The sequence below is a fragment of the Aspergillus fumigatus genome, chromosome 3 (assembly GCF_000002655.1).
Source record: "Aspergillus fumigatus Af293 chromosome 3, whole genome shotgun sequence".
Classification (NCBI taxonomy): domain Eukaryota; kingdom Fungi; phylum Ascomycota; class Eurotiomycetes; order Eurotiales; family Aspergillaceae; genus Aspergillus; species Aspergillus fumigatus.
The window spans coordinates 715418-732331 of NC_007196.1; the positions used below are offsets into that span (position 1 = coordinate 715418).

Genomic DNA, 16914 nt, shown 5'->3' on the forward strand with positions numbered 1-16914 from the left:
TACAGACACAGTACCCTCCGCACCCCGGGGCATAGTACTGCGAAGATGTAGCCAAAACGGGTTCCCCTGTTCTCTCATTTCCTCTATATATATTCTTCTTCCTCCATCAGATTGACTCTGCTCAGTCGCTCACTTCTTTGTTATATAACAGTTCCTGTCACGGCGCAGAAAAGATGACGTTTCCGTTGGACCACCGAGAGAACGAGAAAGCTGCCGGAATAACCAACGATGCTTACATTCCGATCAAATCTAATATAGGTGAGGACGAATATGTTGAGAAGAAGAAAGGGCTGAATGTCTTCCTGGTTGGTTTGGCTGAATGTCCGGTCTTTGCGACGGGATAGTGGCTGATGAGCAGGGACGACCTCTCGCAGAGAGTTTTCACCTTTGGCGATACTAAACTCTATCTTCTCGAATGCATTGCCTTCATAGCGGCTATTGCATCTGGTACAGCTCTCGCCATGGTCAACCTGGTCATGGGACAGTTCTTGACACTGCTGAGCGATTTTAGCTTCTCGGACATGGACTCAACTCCAACCAATTTCATGTCCGCTGTGCGGACGTCTGCGTAAGAATGTTTTCTGCCTTTTTGGTTTCTGGACGGTACTCATTTGGTCATAGTCTCTACTTCATATACATTGGTGTCATCCGTCTCCTGGCGACCTACCTCTATGCCGCTCTCTTTACCTACGTCGCATACCATCTAACCCGCAATATCCGACGGAACTACCTACGTGCTGCATTCAGTCAGGAAATCAGCTATTACGATCAGGGCACCAGCGGCTCTATATCTCAGCAAGCAACCACAAACGGCAACCTTATCCAATCTGGCATTGCCGAGAAACTTGGTATTGTCATCCAAGCCGTCTCCACCTTTGTGGCGACTTTGGTGATCGCGTTCGTCACACAATGGAAGCTGACATTAATCCTGATTTTTATGGTGCCGACTCTGCTTATAGTGCTTGGAACAGCTGGTGGAATTGACGCCATGATTGAGACCAAGATCTTGCAGATCCATGCCCAAGCCGGGAGCTATGCTGAGAGTGTCCTCGGGGGCGTCCGGACAGTTCAGGCCTTTAGCCTTCGACCCAGAGTGATAGCCAAATTTGACTCTTACCTACAAGAGGCATACTCCCAGGGGATGAGAAAGAATAAATTGTACGGTATCGTGTTTGGAGGGCAGTACTTCGTTGTCCACGCTGGCATGGGGCTTGCCTTCTGGCAGGGCATCGCCATGCTCGACCGTGGTGAGATTGCCGATTTAGGAACAGTCTTTGTGTCAGTATCACATACTCGAGAGCCGGAAATTTAATGACCAGGTCATTGGTCCTTGTGGGGATATCAGGACTAACGACAGGACAGTGTTCTCTTCTCCATTATTATGGCCGCGACCACGGTCATGCAAATAGCACCACACATGGTCGCCTTCAGCCGCGCGGCAACCGCAGCGTCGGAGCTTTTCGCTCTCATCGATAGGCACTCGGAGATCAACCCCTTTGACGATTCGGGTGCCAAACCGGAAAACCCTACCGGGTCCATTGAGTTGCATGGCGTCAACTTCAGATATCCTTCGCGTCCAGATGTCGCCGTTCTGGAAGACTTTACCCTGCATATCCCTGCCGGAAAGGTCACGGCGCTGGTGGTGAGTAATCGCTAAATCGTATCTGCGGTTGAACACGTTGGTTAATTCCGTGATAAAGGGACCGTCTGGGTCAGGAAAGAGCACCATTATCGGATTGCTGGAACGGTGGTATTCCCCTTGTTCAGGCAGCATCTCTTTGGATGGCAAGGACATCAGTCACCTCAACCTCAAGTGGCTGCGGACGAACGTCCGTTTAGTTCAACAGGCAAGATAGACACCCGAAGCGCCCAATGTGCCATCAATCCTCTAGGGCTAGCTATTTATCTAACCTGTCCAGTACAGGAACCGGTGCTATTCAACGCCAGTGTGTTTGACAATATCGCCAATGGACTCGTTGGTACCCCATGGGAGACCGCGTCGCATGATGACCAAATGAAGCTCGTTCAGGAGGCTGCGAAACTCGCCTTTGCGCACGACTTCATCGAGAACCTGCCGCAAGGGTACCACACGCGCATCGGGGAGAGAGGTGGTCTCCTTTCGGGTGGCCAGAGGCAGCGTATTGCCATCGCCCGCAGCGTCATTTCGGGGCCTAAAATCCTCCTCCTTGACGAGGCGACCAGCGCGCTCGACCCACACGCTGAGGCTACCGTGCAGAAAGCTCTCGACCATGCCATGCAGAATCGAACGACCATCGTGGTCGCCCACAAACTCGCGACAATCCGAAAGGCAGATAACATCGTGGTCATGTCCCAAGGCAAGATCATGGAGCAGGGCACGCACGAAGAGCTGGCGCGCAAGAACGGGATCTACGCCTCTCTTGTCAAGGCCCAGGATATTGCGCCAGCGAACTTGGAGCAGGATCATGGTTCTGAGGGTATGAGTACGTCTGACGAGGGTCCAGAGATGGGAGACAATCAGTCTGTTACCCGGGTCCGAACGGCCGAGACGCAAAAACCCGCGGCACTACGGGACCGGGAAGATCATAGCTTGTACAAGAAGATGGGAATTATCCATAATATTTGGAATCTTTTGAGAGGGATGCCTGAGCTCTGGATTTGGTTTGCGGTCACAATGGCTACGTGCATCGGAGGAGGTGAGTACCTCTAGAGCCGAAGAATTACACCGGGGGAGTACATGACAAACTTACTCACTACAATGTCATGCGCAGCTGCCGTCAACCCTGGGCAAGCCCTCTTACTCGGCAATATCTTGAGCGTCTTTACTTCACCTAACATGGTCGCTCGCGGCAACTTCATCGCGCTAATGTTCTTTGTCATGTCGCTCGGTATTCTTGTCATATACTTCATTATGGGCTGGTCAACCAATACGATCGCTCAGGTGAGGACTTTCCCACCTGTATCACCAGCTAATTTATACCACGATACTGACCAAATGTAATACCGTATAGACTCTCAGCAGGAAGCTGCGACGGGAAATCTTAGACGCCTTCCTCCGACAGGACTTGCGGTTCTTCGATCGGCCTGAGAACACGGTGGGCGCACTTACCAGCCGACTCGATTCATATCCACAAGCCATCTTGGAATTAATGGGGCTCACCGTCGCCATTATTCTCATGTCGGCAATCAACATTGTTGCGTCGAGCGTCCTCGCCATTGCTGTCTCGTGGAAACTGGGAGTGATCGGCGTCTTCGTTGGCCTGCCGCCCATTATGCTAGGCGGCTATGCTCGTGTCCGACTTGAGACCAAAATGGACGATGAAATTGGGCAGAGGCTGTCAGTGAGTGCATCGATAGCGTCGGAGACGGTCATGGCGATCCGCACCGTTGCGTCGCTCGCATTAGAAAACACTGTGCTAAAGAACTATACCGATGAGCTCGACCGAGCGATCATCCAAGCGAGCGGGCCGATGTTCCATATGATGATCTGGTTCTCTCTCACGCAGTCCGTGGAGTATTTTGTGCTGGCTTTGGGGTTCTGGTAGGTCTTCCCATCCCCTTTTCGGTTTCACGGAAGAAACATTGTTGAAGCGACCCCAACTACCTAGCTAATGACTGATCGATGATGGAAACAGGTGGGGATCAAAGCTGATCAACGATGGGGAAATTACTTTGTATCAGTTCGTAGTGTCTTTCATGGGCGTTTACTTCTCTGGCCAGGCCACCGCGTTGGCTTTTAGTTTTGCGAGCAGTGAGTCCGAAAAGCCGGTGGATGTGCCGCCGTGATTTGCTTACTGACAGCTCCCAGGCTTCACCAAGGCCAATCAAGCCGCCAACTACTATTTTTGGCTCTCTAGGCTGGGTGGGACTATCTGTGAGATGGACAGCAACCGCACAAAAGGACCCAAGGATGGCTGCCGCTCCTACGATTTACAAGATGTGCAGTTCGCGTATCCCTTGGCGCCAGAAAACCAAGTTCTCAAGGGAGTGTCTCTGTCGGTATGTTCCTCCTGGCTCAGAATGAGACTGCTCATTGACTCTGTTCTCTGGGGGTGAGAGAGATCTGTGCAAAACTGTCGTCACTAACTGAACTCTCCTCCATTCTAGATTCAGAGAGGTGACTTTGTAGGCTTTGTTGGTGCCTCAGGCTGCGGAAAAAGCACCATGATATCGCTCCTCGAACGCTTCTACGACCCAACTGACGGCACTATTACCATCGACTCATCTGCACCTTTATCCTTTCTCAACCCACTCCTATACCGCAGGCACGTGGCCCTAGTGCAGCAAGAGCCAACCCTCTTCCCAGGCACAATCCGCGAAAACATCTCACAGGGGATGCCAGGTCTCTCTGCCACGGAAGCAGCATCCGACGACGCACTGGAGGAGGCATGCCGGGCCGCCAACGCATGGGACTTTGTGTCCTCGCTGCCGGAAGGACTCGACACGCAATGCGGGACAGCGAGCGGTAGCCAGCTCCTTTCAGGGGGGCAGCGGCAGCGCATTGCCATTGCCCGGGCACTGGTGCGCAATCCCCGCGTGCTTTTGCTTGATGAGGCGACCAGCGCGCTGGATACCGAGTCGGAAAAGCTTGTTCAAGCTGCTCTGGCGGAGGCGGCCTCATCTGGAGCAAGGATTACTATTGCCGTGGCGCATCGTCTCTCAACGGTGCGTGATGCTAACTGCATATTCGTATTTGATGCAGGGAGTATCGTGGAGGCTGGGTCTCATGACGAGCTGCTTGCTAAAGGGGGATTGTATGCTCGGATGTGTGAGGCTCAGGCGCTGGATGGCTCTGGATGATCTTCCCCCCTCCCACGGGGCTTCGACGCCTTTTTGGGAACTGGTAATGATGCTCCAACCTATCACTACCAATGTTGCTCTGGATGTGAAGGAGATCAACCCCACTGTTCAATCAAGCCGTTATCCCTGTGCTAGACAATGAGATGGCGAAGGCTTATCTTCTCGATCAGTATGCTTTTGTCTCCAATCTGTTGACGATAAGATCATAATCGGCAATAAGCATCCCTCAGCTGCGCCTTTTTCTTATGAGATATTGAGTATTGCTCGTGACACGATCAAGTAGACATTAGAGCTCCTATGTTTGGAGATGAAAATACAGTAAAACCTTGTTATAACGAGATATTCCAGACAGTCTAATTTTCTCGTTATAGTGAGGTTCTCATTATATTAAGGACATATATATTTAGCCTGTAAAATAGCTTTGAATATCCTACTAAGTCTGTAGGCTTAGCTTTTAACCGTAAAGGATTTACTTATGCTTATCTAGCTTATATATTGTTCGTGAGAGCCATGGTATGGTCGATCATTGATTATATCCATGCATCGATCCGCTATGGTTGATCGTTGATCATATCCATGGTTCTAGCCTTACGACCATGGATCATCATTGATCATTATCGATTTCAACCATTAGCAAATGGTGATCTAATCTATGAGATCACCCAGCTATGAGATCATTTAATGTTCGAATGGTTTGTGCTAGAAGGAATCGTCTATAAATACACCCTTAAAATCACCCTATAGCTAGTTGGTATGATAATAAGGAATTAAGACATTAAGCTAAGGTATCCTTAGCTATTTTCCTTCTACTATTCTATTCTATTCTACTATTATTCATCTTATTCCTCCTATTCTTCCTCTTCTTCCTTTATATCTAGGCAAGCCGACTATTCCCCTTTGCATTTGTGAAATTTCCTTTATCATTGATATACTATTTAGTATATACTGTTTCATTTTCATCCACAGCTGGCAAGACTCAACAAGATATCACTAGGGCAAGGTGTTCCTTAGGAATATTTAAAGCAGCAGGCTCAGCAGGCACAGTAGGGGGAGCTGGTATAATAGTAAGTAGTGGACATGGAAATGCTGCTAGTATCTAAGGTTGCTTAAGAGCAGTGCATGCATCTGAGCTAGATGATATCTCTAAGGTTGTTAATGGCAAAGTAGCTTAAGGAGAAACTAGTTATAGAAGCTGCCTGCAGTTTAGTAAAAGCAGACTTGAGCTCATAATAATACAAGAGTAAATCCTGCCTATCTACGTCCTCTGTCCTAGACAAAAGTGTTGCGGCGTCTAATATCACTCAAATTAATATTATAACGTCTTTTTATATAAGAGGATTAAGACTTAAGAAGAAGAGGAGTAGTATTTAACTTAATAACCTGTATCCTAATCCCTGTAAGTTGGACTGCGCGAGAAAGCCTCTTATGCTGGAAAGTACAGTAGGAACTAGTTGATAATAATAACACTTCTCTAACAATCTATAGTAGTGCAGACTAACAGCATGGAACAAGTGCCAGGTACCTTGACAGGGTGCTTACATTTTACCCTAGTCTGTCAATGCATTGGATGCGTAAGTGCTGTGACCTCTTGTGTATGACTAATGCCTGTAAGGGATAGAATGAATTCTAGCCCTAGGTTTTACTGTATTTCGGTTTTGCGCCAATGGCTTGCTGTACCTGGTGTGTCGAATATCAGTGTTCCTTGCGCCGTGGCAGCAGGTGCACTACTCACATGCAGTTCAGCAAATTATCACCAAGAAAAAGTTAAATAGGGTCTTGAATATGGTAAAGTACCATGATGAAAAACAACATGAGATTACAGGCCCACAGCCAACCGCAGTAGTTGAAAAGGGAAAAGTTTCAGGAGAATCACTCAATGCGAACACCATTGAAATTATATCCAAACATAATATCCAGACGCTAACCGTCCTGCACAGTGATAATCCTTGGCATGCGGCGGTGACAGTTGGTACCTGGAGCCATCACAACTGTCTTTACCAGGACCCATGGAGAGTGTATAAGACTGATGTTCTCCTCTGATAAATGCTTCCAGTTTTTTAGTAGTAGTTGTCAAGTCAGTTCACAGATCCCATTTGAGCTCCGTTTCCTGATTTCTTCCAGAATGGCAATGTCAGCCGAAGCCATCATTGGTTTGATAGCTCTCTTCATCGCCTGTATCCCAGGTATACGATTCATCCTCCGCTGCCGCAACAAGTTCCGTCAGTTCTGGAATCGGCACGCCGGGACTGTATTTCCACTGTCTGGTATGCTTGATCTTGCTCTATATGTCCCACACCCCATCTCTCATCTATCCGTCAATATCTGCCGAAAGCAGGGTCTTTACAATTCTACATCATGCCAAGGTTTCTGATTTCCTGGCGCCTACTACCTAGCTCGCAGCCGCTCGAATATTCCCGAAGCACACGGGATGGACCTTGTACCCCACATTCAGTCCTCGTCCATGTTCCACTTGGGAGATCGTCCGTCATATCATCCGGGCCACCACCGCATATCATCAAATCTCGAGAGCCCACATGGTTCATTATTGAGACATAATATCGCGACATCTCCTTTGCAGATACAGGCTCAAATCATAATCGTCAGTGGGGTGAGGTCGGGTACGGTGACTACGATCCTCTGGCACAAATCAAACAGGGCTTGGCTGATGCGTGATGGCAAAACATCTCCCAGATCTCGAGCAGGGCCACTCAGAGCGAATCTTCAATCAATGATAATCTTGACGGCCCCCCATCGAACGAACAATAGCCATCGAGAAGTAATGACGTCTAAGGTCCATCGCTCGCGCAATCATGGCTCTGACAGTCCCGTTTTCTTACTGTGGGAATTCACATGGCTCTCACTACCAGTCTGTTTCTCAGGCGAAGGTCCGCTCTTGCTAAGCACGAGTGCCAATTCTCCCCCGCCCTGGAAGATTCCCCACCTAGAGGAATTCGCTCGTGAGCCTGTCTCCATGGATTCGGAAAGGAAAGACATTTTCGCTGGCCTTGTGCGGGATTGAGAAGGAGCATTCTGTGGTGGACTCGCTGAGTCAACCCCGTCGCAAGCCTTTCGATGCCTTCCTGTACTTTACAGAGCTGTGTGGAGTTGATGGCGCTAATACATGGATGAGTGCGGATTTATGCTTTTGTAGAGTCTCGAAAAGGGAACGGATTACTCGGTGCTCTTGTCGTTTCAGAACGCCCCAGTACTGTCTCTCGAATGATTTCACTGCGGATCCCTGTGTTGCAGTGTTAGAAAACTAACAAAGGCGCTCTGGCGACTCTCACTGGGTCGGACAGGTGGATCCAGACATCGTCAGTTTGCAGGACGGGACAATTTCGGATAAGCTTGGGCAGTAGAAAGAGGATGGTTGACTTGAAGAGAGAATTTGCCGTACTGCTGCTGAATATGAAGCACTTTCTTGATTGGGGAGACGATATTCATTTCACAGTCGTTGATCAGGCATGAAAACGAGTCGTTCACTCTCATGATAAGAGATAGAGGTGTATGTTGAGCAGGACGCAGTGCGTTAAGATGCGCAGATAACGACCTGATGAAGTGGCGGAACTTCCTCTTCCTGTTTCCGGCCGAGGAGTACTCTCCCAATGTTTTACGTGAGCCAGCCACTAGCTGTGACATGTCTGTCCTTATGTATAATTCGGATGTTTTGCACAGGTGTATGGCTGCCTGATTACAGGAGCATGCTGTCAGCCTTCCTCAAAGAATCTAACGGGAAATCGTCAGCGCGTAGCCAATTGACCCAACAGAGTACGCCTTTCCCAAGCAGGCCAACTGCCCCAGATGCATGAATAAGCGGGACCTCTGCGAGTGTCCCAGGTGGCTCTTTTATTATTTAACCTCCGTGTGGAGGTTTCAGTCTCATCGTTTGGTGTTTGGCTGCTGGACGTTGCGGCCTGGACGGGGTGTGCGACGATGAGACCGTTCAGTATTACCGTTGTGCCCATGAGTACCCTTGTCTCTGAGATAAACTGTATTAGCTTTCTTTCCGTTCGATTATCCCATTTTCGGAGTCTTCGAATGATCTCGATTTATTTACAGACCTCTGACGACCCCAGTCGGTGAGAGCACATGATCATAGCAATCTGCAGGACAGATAGTAAGTAGCCAACACAGAGTTGATGTAAAGCCACTTTGCGGTGCACACAACTCGTGCCATCAACAAAACCCAATACGTACCACTTCGTAGATGGGAAGTGAGGAAGGGTCATGAACGGGCAGGGAGCACAGGGCAAGCGAGCAAGCAGCAGAATTTGTGACTACATCTGACTGAAGCAAGTGATTCGGAGGGGCAGGGATGACCAGATCGGGCCTCCGGTCAATAGACAGACAGAGGACCGTCGCCTTTTAAGTCCAGTACATGTCATGACTGCCCGTCTATTGTCTTCGACCCACTAATAGCATGAATGCTAGATGACAGTTCCCCCGTCACCTATATCTAGACAAAATCTGACCAATGAGAGTGGGGTGTTTGTATTGAGTCTTCAAGCCCCATGAGTGTTCGGTACTTGCCGAAATGGGACTGAGAATGTGCTCATCAATGGTAAAACAATATCCGTAGTGGGTTAACAGAGACATGATTCGTTTCATTTGGTCGTGAATAGACGCTGTGGCTTAACCGAAGCACGATCGAGCAGCTCCTTGTCCTCAGTTATCCTCTCGATATCTCTCCTACACTAGTACCGTAGGCCGATCTGTGTTATAGACTGAGGAGGGCGTGTTCCAGGAAACATTACGCATAGTTGGCAACTGCTTTTTTGCGCTCTTATCGGACACACTATCGCTAGTCCGGCCCTTGCGGTGGAACAACCTGAGGCTATACAAATGGGTACTCGGGTAATGTCCCACCTACACGCCGCAGCTTTGCTGGAGGCCAATCATAGTGTGGCCCGACTCGCATAGATTTGTGGCAGGTCTTCCTTGAATGGCTGCATGTCAGATATGATCTGCATTGAATCAAGTGTAAACATGCATATTGTATTGGTTAACTTGGTTTATGTGGATAAATACCCACCTACATATTAGGAACCTCTTGATGTGTGAGCATTGAGGCATATTGTAGCCATTGTTAGTGCAAGGATTATATCTTCCAAGTATGACGCTCTGAAATGTGAGATAGTAGTAGTATCCGATAAATGCAGAAATATATTCTTCATCTGTAGAACACATGAAGTATGATTGATATCACCTCTCAATGACTAATGCATATCAGTTTTTAAGTCTCCAGAATATTATACTAATCAAAAATACTCTGAACAATTTCGACGATCAAAGTGAATCCGAGGCAGGTGCGCCAGCCAGCTTGAAATACCCCGGCTGCAGCGTCTGATAGACACCCTTGGGATCATACCTGGCGGCAATGCTCTGCAGTTTGGCCTTATTGGCAGCCCCATAACCCGCGATAACATCCTGATACTGGCTCGCATAGTTCATGTAGACATAGTCATGGAACACGCCATCCTTTTTCGCCTTGGCGGTGACTGTTTCCCAGAAATCCTTCGCCCATGCAAGTACCTTGTCGTCGTCATCAGCATTCTCCCACCAGATCGACATCATCAGGAGGTGAAATGGACCCTGGGAGGCGTCCAGACCCAGTGCATTGCCCCCGTTGCGCGTCATGTTCTTGAGCATGGGGATCGTAATGCCCTGATTGACGAGGGCAGGATTGATACCCTGGATGCTCAAAACCTGCGGAAGAACGGAGTAAAAGTACCCAGTAACCCAGTTCGCAAAGTCCTCGTCCAAGTGAAGGGTGAGCGTCCAGTACATCTCCCGCAGGCCGTCGGGATTGAGCTCCTGGACGGCGTCACAGTACTCCACCAAGGTCCTGGCCGCTGTGGTATCCTGGACCGCGGGAATAGCACGGTAGGGCGCGAAAATCACCGGCTCGCTGACGTTCTTGACATATGTGATCTCGGCCGCAGCGACGTTCTGTCCTTGGGTATGGACAAACGCGACCCAGTGCTGCGCATTGCCATCATCGGAGGCGCCGTTCACCACGCTGACAAAGGCACTGATCACATTGCTGAATTGATCTTCGGCAAAGACCCGGGTTCCGCCTCGCATTTCAGAACTCGGAATGGTATAGAGGTTGAACTTGGTGACGATTCCGAAGTTATTCCCACCGCCCCGGAGAGCCCAGTAAAGGTCAGGATAAGAGTCTATACTAGCTGTCACAATGGCACCGCTTGCAGTAACGACCTCCTCTCGGTGAGCTTCTGAACAGAACGTTACAATACATGGCTTTCATACCTCGAAGCTCTCGACGTTATCGCAAGCCCAACCATATAGATTGGAGTAGAACGAGATCCCACCTCCTGTCGTAAGCCCTCCAACACCGATCGTGGAAACCCGACCGCCGATGGCAGCAAGGCCATAGGGCTCCAAGGCCGAGTATACCTGGACCCAGACATTACCAGGACCGACTGACACGACGGACCTATTGTCATTTAGAGTGATGGTGTTCAGGTCCTTCAGCAAAACAGTAATTCCTCCCTGGATACTCGATGCACGCGCAAAGGCAGCATGGCCACCGCTCTTGATGGCGAAGGGACAGCCGGTATACCTTGCGAGAAGGACAATCATAGAAACATCGGTGTTTACCGATGGCTGGAAGATGCAGTCAGGACGAACTTCCTCCTGCTGGGCTGACCAGTACGATCCTGTGGCGTTGGAGTACGCAGTGGTATTCTGCGCGAACGCTCTACTTGGGCCGTACAGAAAGCCAAGAGCACCACACTGTGAAACATCAGTCCTTCGTATATATGTCCTGGATTTACAAATTGAGGTACTGACAGCTGCACGACAGGCAGATTTGGTTGATTGTGGCTGCAGTGCCGTCAGGGCAGGGATCGTAGAAACATCCACCCCAAGATTATAAAGCGCGGCGTTGACATCGAAATTGTCTGGCTCAAAGGCACTGGACGATGCCTTGCTCGTCTGTCCGAGAGCAAAGGCGCAGATAACGCCTAGGAAAGCCGGTAATCGCAACATGCTGCACCACAAAGCCGAAAGAATGAGGGAGGGGGTTGAGAAGAAACGTAAAGGTGGGTGTCACTGACGAGGATACATATGGTCCAATTCCCTTGTCGAATATGAGCTTGACACGAGGAAGTCTGACACTAATGCACACCTTTCATACGACGAGAAGCCCTGCCCTATGAGCATTGATAATACGAAGCTAGTGCTTACCAGCGTGCTACATCACTCTGACATGTTACATGAAGCATTCCCATCATTGCCGTTCTGGCGCAAGGCACATGCTGGCAATTTCCAGGAAACTCGGGGGTTAGTGTTAAATATAGATCCGATCTCGTGAAAACTTGCTTGATCACCAGTCTGTACTACCACATTGACGTGAACATACCTTACGGTTGGTATGGAAACGAATGTATCAGCTCTCCGCAATTTCTCGATGCTTTCATTCTTCTGCCATAACGTCGATATCTATCGAGAAATACAGAGCATAGACCTTTTCCCAAAGCGTACTCGAGTTGAAGCGCATATACCCGACTGGAGCAAATGTTGCTTTGAGAATGCAGACTTTTGGCGCGGGTCCTGATCAGGGCCTCATCATGCACTTCTACAGCGCCCGAATATGGGTCGTTTCTCAGGCCTGAATTACAAATGCTATAAATCAGAATCTGTTGACACTGCCCCCATCGGCATCTGCAGCGACTGTCGCCAGAAAGCTTGTCTTAGCTGTTGTCCAGTACGGATCGAGATGGAAGCAACCACACACTTGTTCTGGTGCGCGTCAATGGCACAGGAAGCACATACTAGCCCACAGTTGCCTCAGGTGCACTCGGGGAGCAGTTTAAGCATGACAGAAATACTCTGGAATACTTAGTGAAACTGTCACAACAGCTGAGGTCACGTCTGTGGTTTTTCAGGTATGTGAACGACGTGAGGTGGTGGCCAAAGGAGGCAGCTCGTGCTTCTCTATAATCGAGGCACAAGGATGGTAGCGTGTAAACGGAGGAAGAGTGCTGCGAGAATCACCGAGTTCACCCTTCTGATGGAATTATCTCAGATGGGTTTGGTGCGGAGTACGATCTGACAAGTCAAGTCGATCGATCATCCCTACAATGATGAATAGAGTCCAGCCCTTTATGAAAGCTTCCCACCAATCACTCTAGTGCATCTGCCCGGCTCTTGCCTTACCCATGACCTTGCGGCAGTTGCTTTGGCCCGCCTTGCACTCACTGTCTTAGACTTCTGTTTCAACAACTTCACCTGGGCACTTACGGAACCGAATTGATCATATTCCGCTATATAAACTAGTGCTTCACATCTACTTTAGACTGTCTAGCCTTATCATTGTTATAGGTGAATTGCATTACTTGTAAATACCGCGCATTCTGATTGTCTGTCAACCATGACTGCTCTTTGCTATCTTCATACTACCTCATAAAGAGTACAGCAGTTGAGATCAGACATACATGTCGCGAACCCGCAGCCCAAATAGAATAGTCAGCATACACAGATTAAGACAGGAAGGACTAGGCCATAAGCATCCGTATGAATAATATAATCGGGGGCAATAACTTCCTACGTAGAGAAAATCGTACCACAATCGGATCGCATGGGACTTGAGCATGCTCCACTCTCGATGTACATTGTATGCACCATGATCCGCGAAGTGACCAAATCCCCGAGAACTGGTTCAGCCAAGCTGATATCATTGCCATCGAATTTGTGCCACTGGATGACGGCATAGGGCGCGCCGGAGCCAATTGTAGGGTTGATCCACCGTCTCGGGCGGAGTTCTCGGCATGCCGAAGCGCATATACTTGGAGTCCAACAGGGGTCATAATCATTTGACGATGGGCGATGATTTTTTCAGCTTTTTTTTCATAGTCGTTTCTTTTCATCTTCTCAGTCCATATTGTTTCTTCATCCCTATATTCTTTGGGGTTATATACAGTGACTTGAACGTGAATCAGCTTAGAGATGGCAGAAGCAGAGGTCCGCAATGGGGCTTCATCCCAGCCAGCTGATGACGCAATGCCTGCAAACTCTGCGACCAACATTCAACTGTCTAAAAAAAGCCTGATGGATAGGTTGGTGTGATGCTGCTGATGCTGTGATACAGCTCTGAGATACTGACTAGACTCAGAATCAAAGGATATTTTGGCACTGGGGACATCAGTGGAGAGATACAGGATCGCACAGATATCGAGATTCACACTTGGGATGGGCCTGATGATCCTGAGAATCCGTAAGTCACAGGGCCGGTCGAGAAATGCCAACTAAGAGATTCTAGATTCAATTGGAGTACCAAGTACAAATGGCTACTTACCTTGACGGTGTGCTTCATGTGAGTTCAATTGTGCTTGATCCCGGACAGAGACGCAAGAGCTGACGGTATAGTTCTATCCTGACCGGCCTGCCTGCCGGCACGTATGGATCCGGGAATAATTGGATGGAAAGCGAATGGCATGTCCAAAACTCTCCTTTTCCCAATCTCTATTGGGCTACGACTTCTTGGAACATGGGTGCGGCTTTCTGGCCTTTGATCTTCGTGCCTCTTACCGAATCCTCCGGTCGCATGCCTGGCTACTTCGTTTCATATATTATCCTGGTCGCTACACTATTCGGATCGGCCTTCGCACACAATTTTGCTACAATCGTAGTCACCCGCTTCTTTGGCGGTGGAGCGTCGTCTGTCTCGATCAATATCGTCGGAGGGAGTATCAGCGACGTGTGGCAAGGTGGCAAAGCCCGTAGTCTGCCCATGTCTCTGTTCGGGTTTACAAGTGTGATCGGAATTGCCCTGGGCCCGTTCATCGGCTCTGCAATTGTGCAAATTAAGAAGGATGACCCGTGGAGATGGTAAGTGACCACCGGTTTTATTGGCATACAACCTCTAATGATAGGAACAGGATCTTCTACGTCCAGATCATCTACAACGCCGCCCTCATTCCAATCTTCTGGCTCATCCTCCGCGAGACCCGCTCAGACGTAATTCTCAAACGCCGCGCCCGCAAAATCCGGAAAGAAACCGGACGGCACGTCTACACAGCGTCCGAGCTGAACGCCCCGAGTACCATGCGCCTCCTCCAGATCTCCTTTAGCCGGCCTGCCCGGATGTTAGTCTCCGAGCCAGTTGTCCAGTTCTTCACCCTGTGGATCAGTTTCGCCTGGGGGATCTTGTACCTGTTCTTCTCTAGCGTCGTCCAGACGTACAGCACCAACTACGGCTGGGGCGTATTGGCTACTGGTCTGGTCCAGCTAGCCATCTCCGTCGGCGCGGTGATCGCCACCGCCATCAATCCCTTCCAGGACTGGCTGTATCTGCGGTCCGCGAAAAGAAACCCGGAGAGACCCGGCCGTCCCATCCCAGAAGCAAGGCTGTACACTTCCATCCCCGGTAGTCTACTCTTCACCGCCGGACTCTTCTGGTACGGCTGGGCCAGCCAGCCCGACGTCCACTGGATCGTTCCCACGATTGGGATCACGGCGGCTGGGATTGGCATCTACGCGATTTACATGGGTGTCGTGAACTATCTGACCGATGCGTATGAGAAATACGCTGCGTCGGCATTGTCTGCTGCGTCGTTGGGGCGAAACTCGTTCGGCGCGTTCCTCCCGCTTGCGTCGCCGCAGTTGTTTAGTAATCTCGGGTTTGGATGGGCGGGGTCATTACTGGGGTTTATCGGCGCTGCTCTGTCGCTTGTGCCCGTCGTCCTAGTGCTCAAGGGGCCGCAGATTCGGAGGAGCAGCCCGTTCATGCGGGAGTCGACGTGGGATCCGGAGGAGACGAGTGAGAAGGATGATAATGGGATCGAGAAGGCCACTGATGTTTAAATCTGAATAGATGCGGTTAATTCAGTGATGAAGGTATGACCTCTGGGATGCATGCATAAAAGTCGAAGGCTCACTGATGTGCTGAGAGCTTATGACGCAGTATAAGTCTGGTACATTACTCATGACGCGGTAGTCTACGTTAGAACTATGTACATATTTGATGTTGTGTTCAGGTCTATTACCTTTCTATGCATGATTGACTCTCCACTACTGCCAACCGTCTTCTCCCTCCCCAAATGCAGCCTCCTTTTCACATTTCGCCCTACTCTTTCTCATCGCCCTCTGCGTTCGTGAGAGTGGGTAGTTTATAGGGCTTCCCCCCCGCCATAAAGATCATGAAATCGTACAGAAACGCCCCAAAGAGTGGCCGGCCAAGGATCCCGCCCAGCTTTACAGGACAGTAAATAGACACCAAAAGTACCCGTCGAAGGAATTGGCATTTCCTACCACCGAGCTTCGGTTAACGAACACAAACATTTGGATGACAAGCAATTTGCGCAATCTCATTCATTACCGGCTACTGGATAGCACAAAAGTGAAAGATCAGCTATCTCTTGTTTGGTGTTGAGATGTGGGCTCATGGCGTAATGAGTGGATCTCGTCTGGGTCCCAGCCGATGATCAGTCAATTAGCATTCGATATGTTGACTCTCCTAGGGTGTCAATCCATGGGTAAAGAATCAACAGTTTCATGGCCCACATTACATCACATCAATATTGCAGTCTGGTTTGTTGTGGGCTCTTCTGTTGACATTGATGTGTTCCTGATCCATGCACCAACCAAAGGAATATCACCGATTTCTGTCATCTCCACCAATGCTATTCCTGTGCACCAAGTCAGTATGAAGGGAGAAGATCGAGGGCATCTATGGTAAGCTTTCTCAGCATTTCAGAGTATTCTTATCTTTTTATCCACTAGTAGGTACTGAGACATAAGTTCTGTGAATAATCGCTTGGATTACAGCCAAGGGCACTGAATGATCATTGTTGCATCTAGGAAGCGTCATTCTCTCCAGGTGTACTATATAGATAATGATCATCAAGATGATGTGTCTCTAATACAATCACACCCCGAGCCAAGTAGAGGTTTGACTCTACCCGGCATGCATGGCAACTCTTCCCTCTAGGAACTGTTGCCTTCCAGACCTCTATCCCTTCAGCCAGACCATTTGAGACCACTGGTATCTTCGACGCTTCTGTACTCTGTTAAACTGGGTGCCTCAAGGGCTTGCGCCAGTGCTGCAGCATGATTAAGGACCCTGTGGATTGTCGATATGATATCGCCCTGCTGTCCTTTGTCCCAGTTCAT

At 49.3% G+C, this 16914-nt stretch overlaps 3 protein-coding genes across 3 annotated transcripts; 2 read left to right on the plus strand and 1 right to left on the minus strand.

Annotated features, from left to right (window-relative positions):
• Nucleotides 1-173: 173 nt before the first annotated feature.
• Nucleotides 174-4779, plus strand: AFUA_3G02760 (ABC transporter ATP-binding protein; the record flags this gene model as incomplete). The annotated part of the gene is made up of 11 exons (XM_743505.1): nt 174-305; nt 345-568; nt 622-1278; nt 1363-1642; nt 1701-1829; nt 1925-2675; nt 2751-2920; nt 2991-3520; nt 3615-3761; nt 3837-3978; nt 4087-4779. 11 exons carry the CDS (start codon nt 174-176, stop codon nt 4777-4779), a joined length of 3855 nt encoding a protein of 1284 aa, XP_748598.1.
• A 5286-nt stretch (nt 4780-10065) lies between these two features.
• Nucleotides 10066-11790, minus strand: AFUA_3G02770 (FAD-binding oxidoreductase; the record flags this gene model as incomplete). The annotated part of the gene is made up of 2 exons (XM_077804296.1): nt 10066-10998; nt 11050-11790. 2 exons carry the CDS (start codon nt 11788-11790, stop codon nt 10066-10068), a joined length of 1674 nt encoding a protein of 557 aa, XP_077660453.1.
• Nucleotides 11791-13032: 1242 nt separating this feature from the next.
• AFUA_3G02780 (uncharacterized protein) lies at nt 13033-16166 on the plus strand. Its single transcript, XM_077804297.1, has 6 exons — nt 13033-13859; nt 13916-14017; nt 14063-14116; nt 14170-14631; nt 14682-15639; nt 15693-16166. Exons 1-5 carry the CDS (start codon nt 13750-13752, stop codon nt 15604-15606), a joined length of 1653 nt encoding a protein of 550 aa, XP_077660454.1. The 5' UTR covers nt 13033-13749; the 3' UTR covers nt 15607-15639; nt 15693-16166.
• Nucleotides 16167-16914: the final 748 nt, after the last annotated feature.

Excerpts from the sequence above, each read along its gene's own strand:
- AFUA_3G02780 (XM_077804297.1), top strand. The coding sequence starts at position 13,750 with ATGGCAGAAGCAGAGGTCCGCAATGGGGCTTCATCCCAGCCAGCTGAT. Across the intron at positions 14,018-14,062 it reads CCTGATGATCCTGAGAATCC|ATTCAATTGGAGTACCAAGT; the intron begins GTAAGTCACAGG and ends AAGAGATTCTAG. Across the intron at positions 14,632-14,681 it reads AAGGATGACCCGTGGAGATG|GATCTTCTACGTCCAGATCA; the intron begins GTAAGTGACCAC and ends TGATAGGAACAG.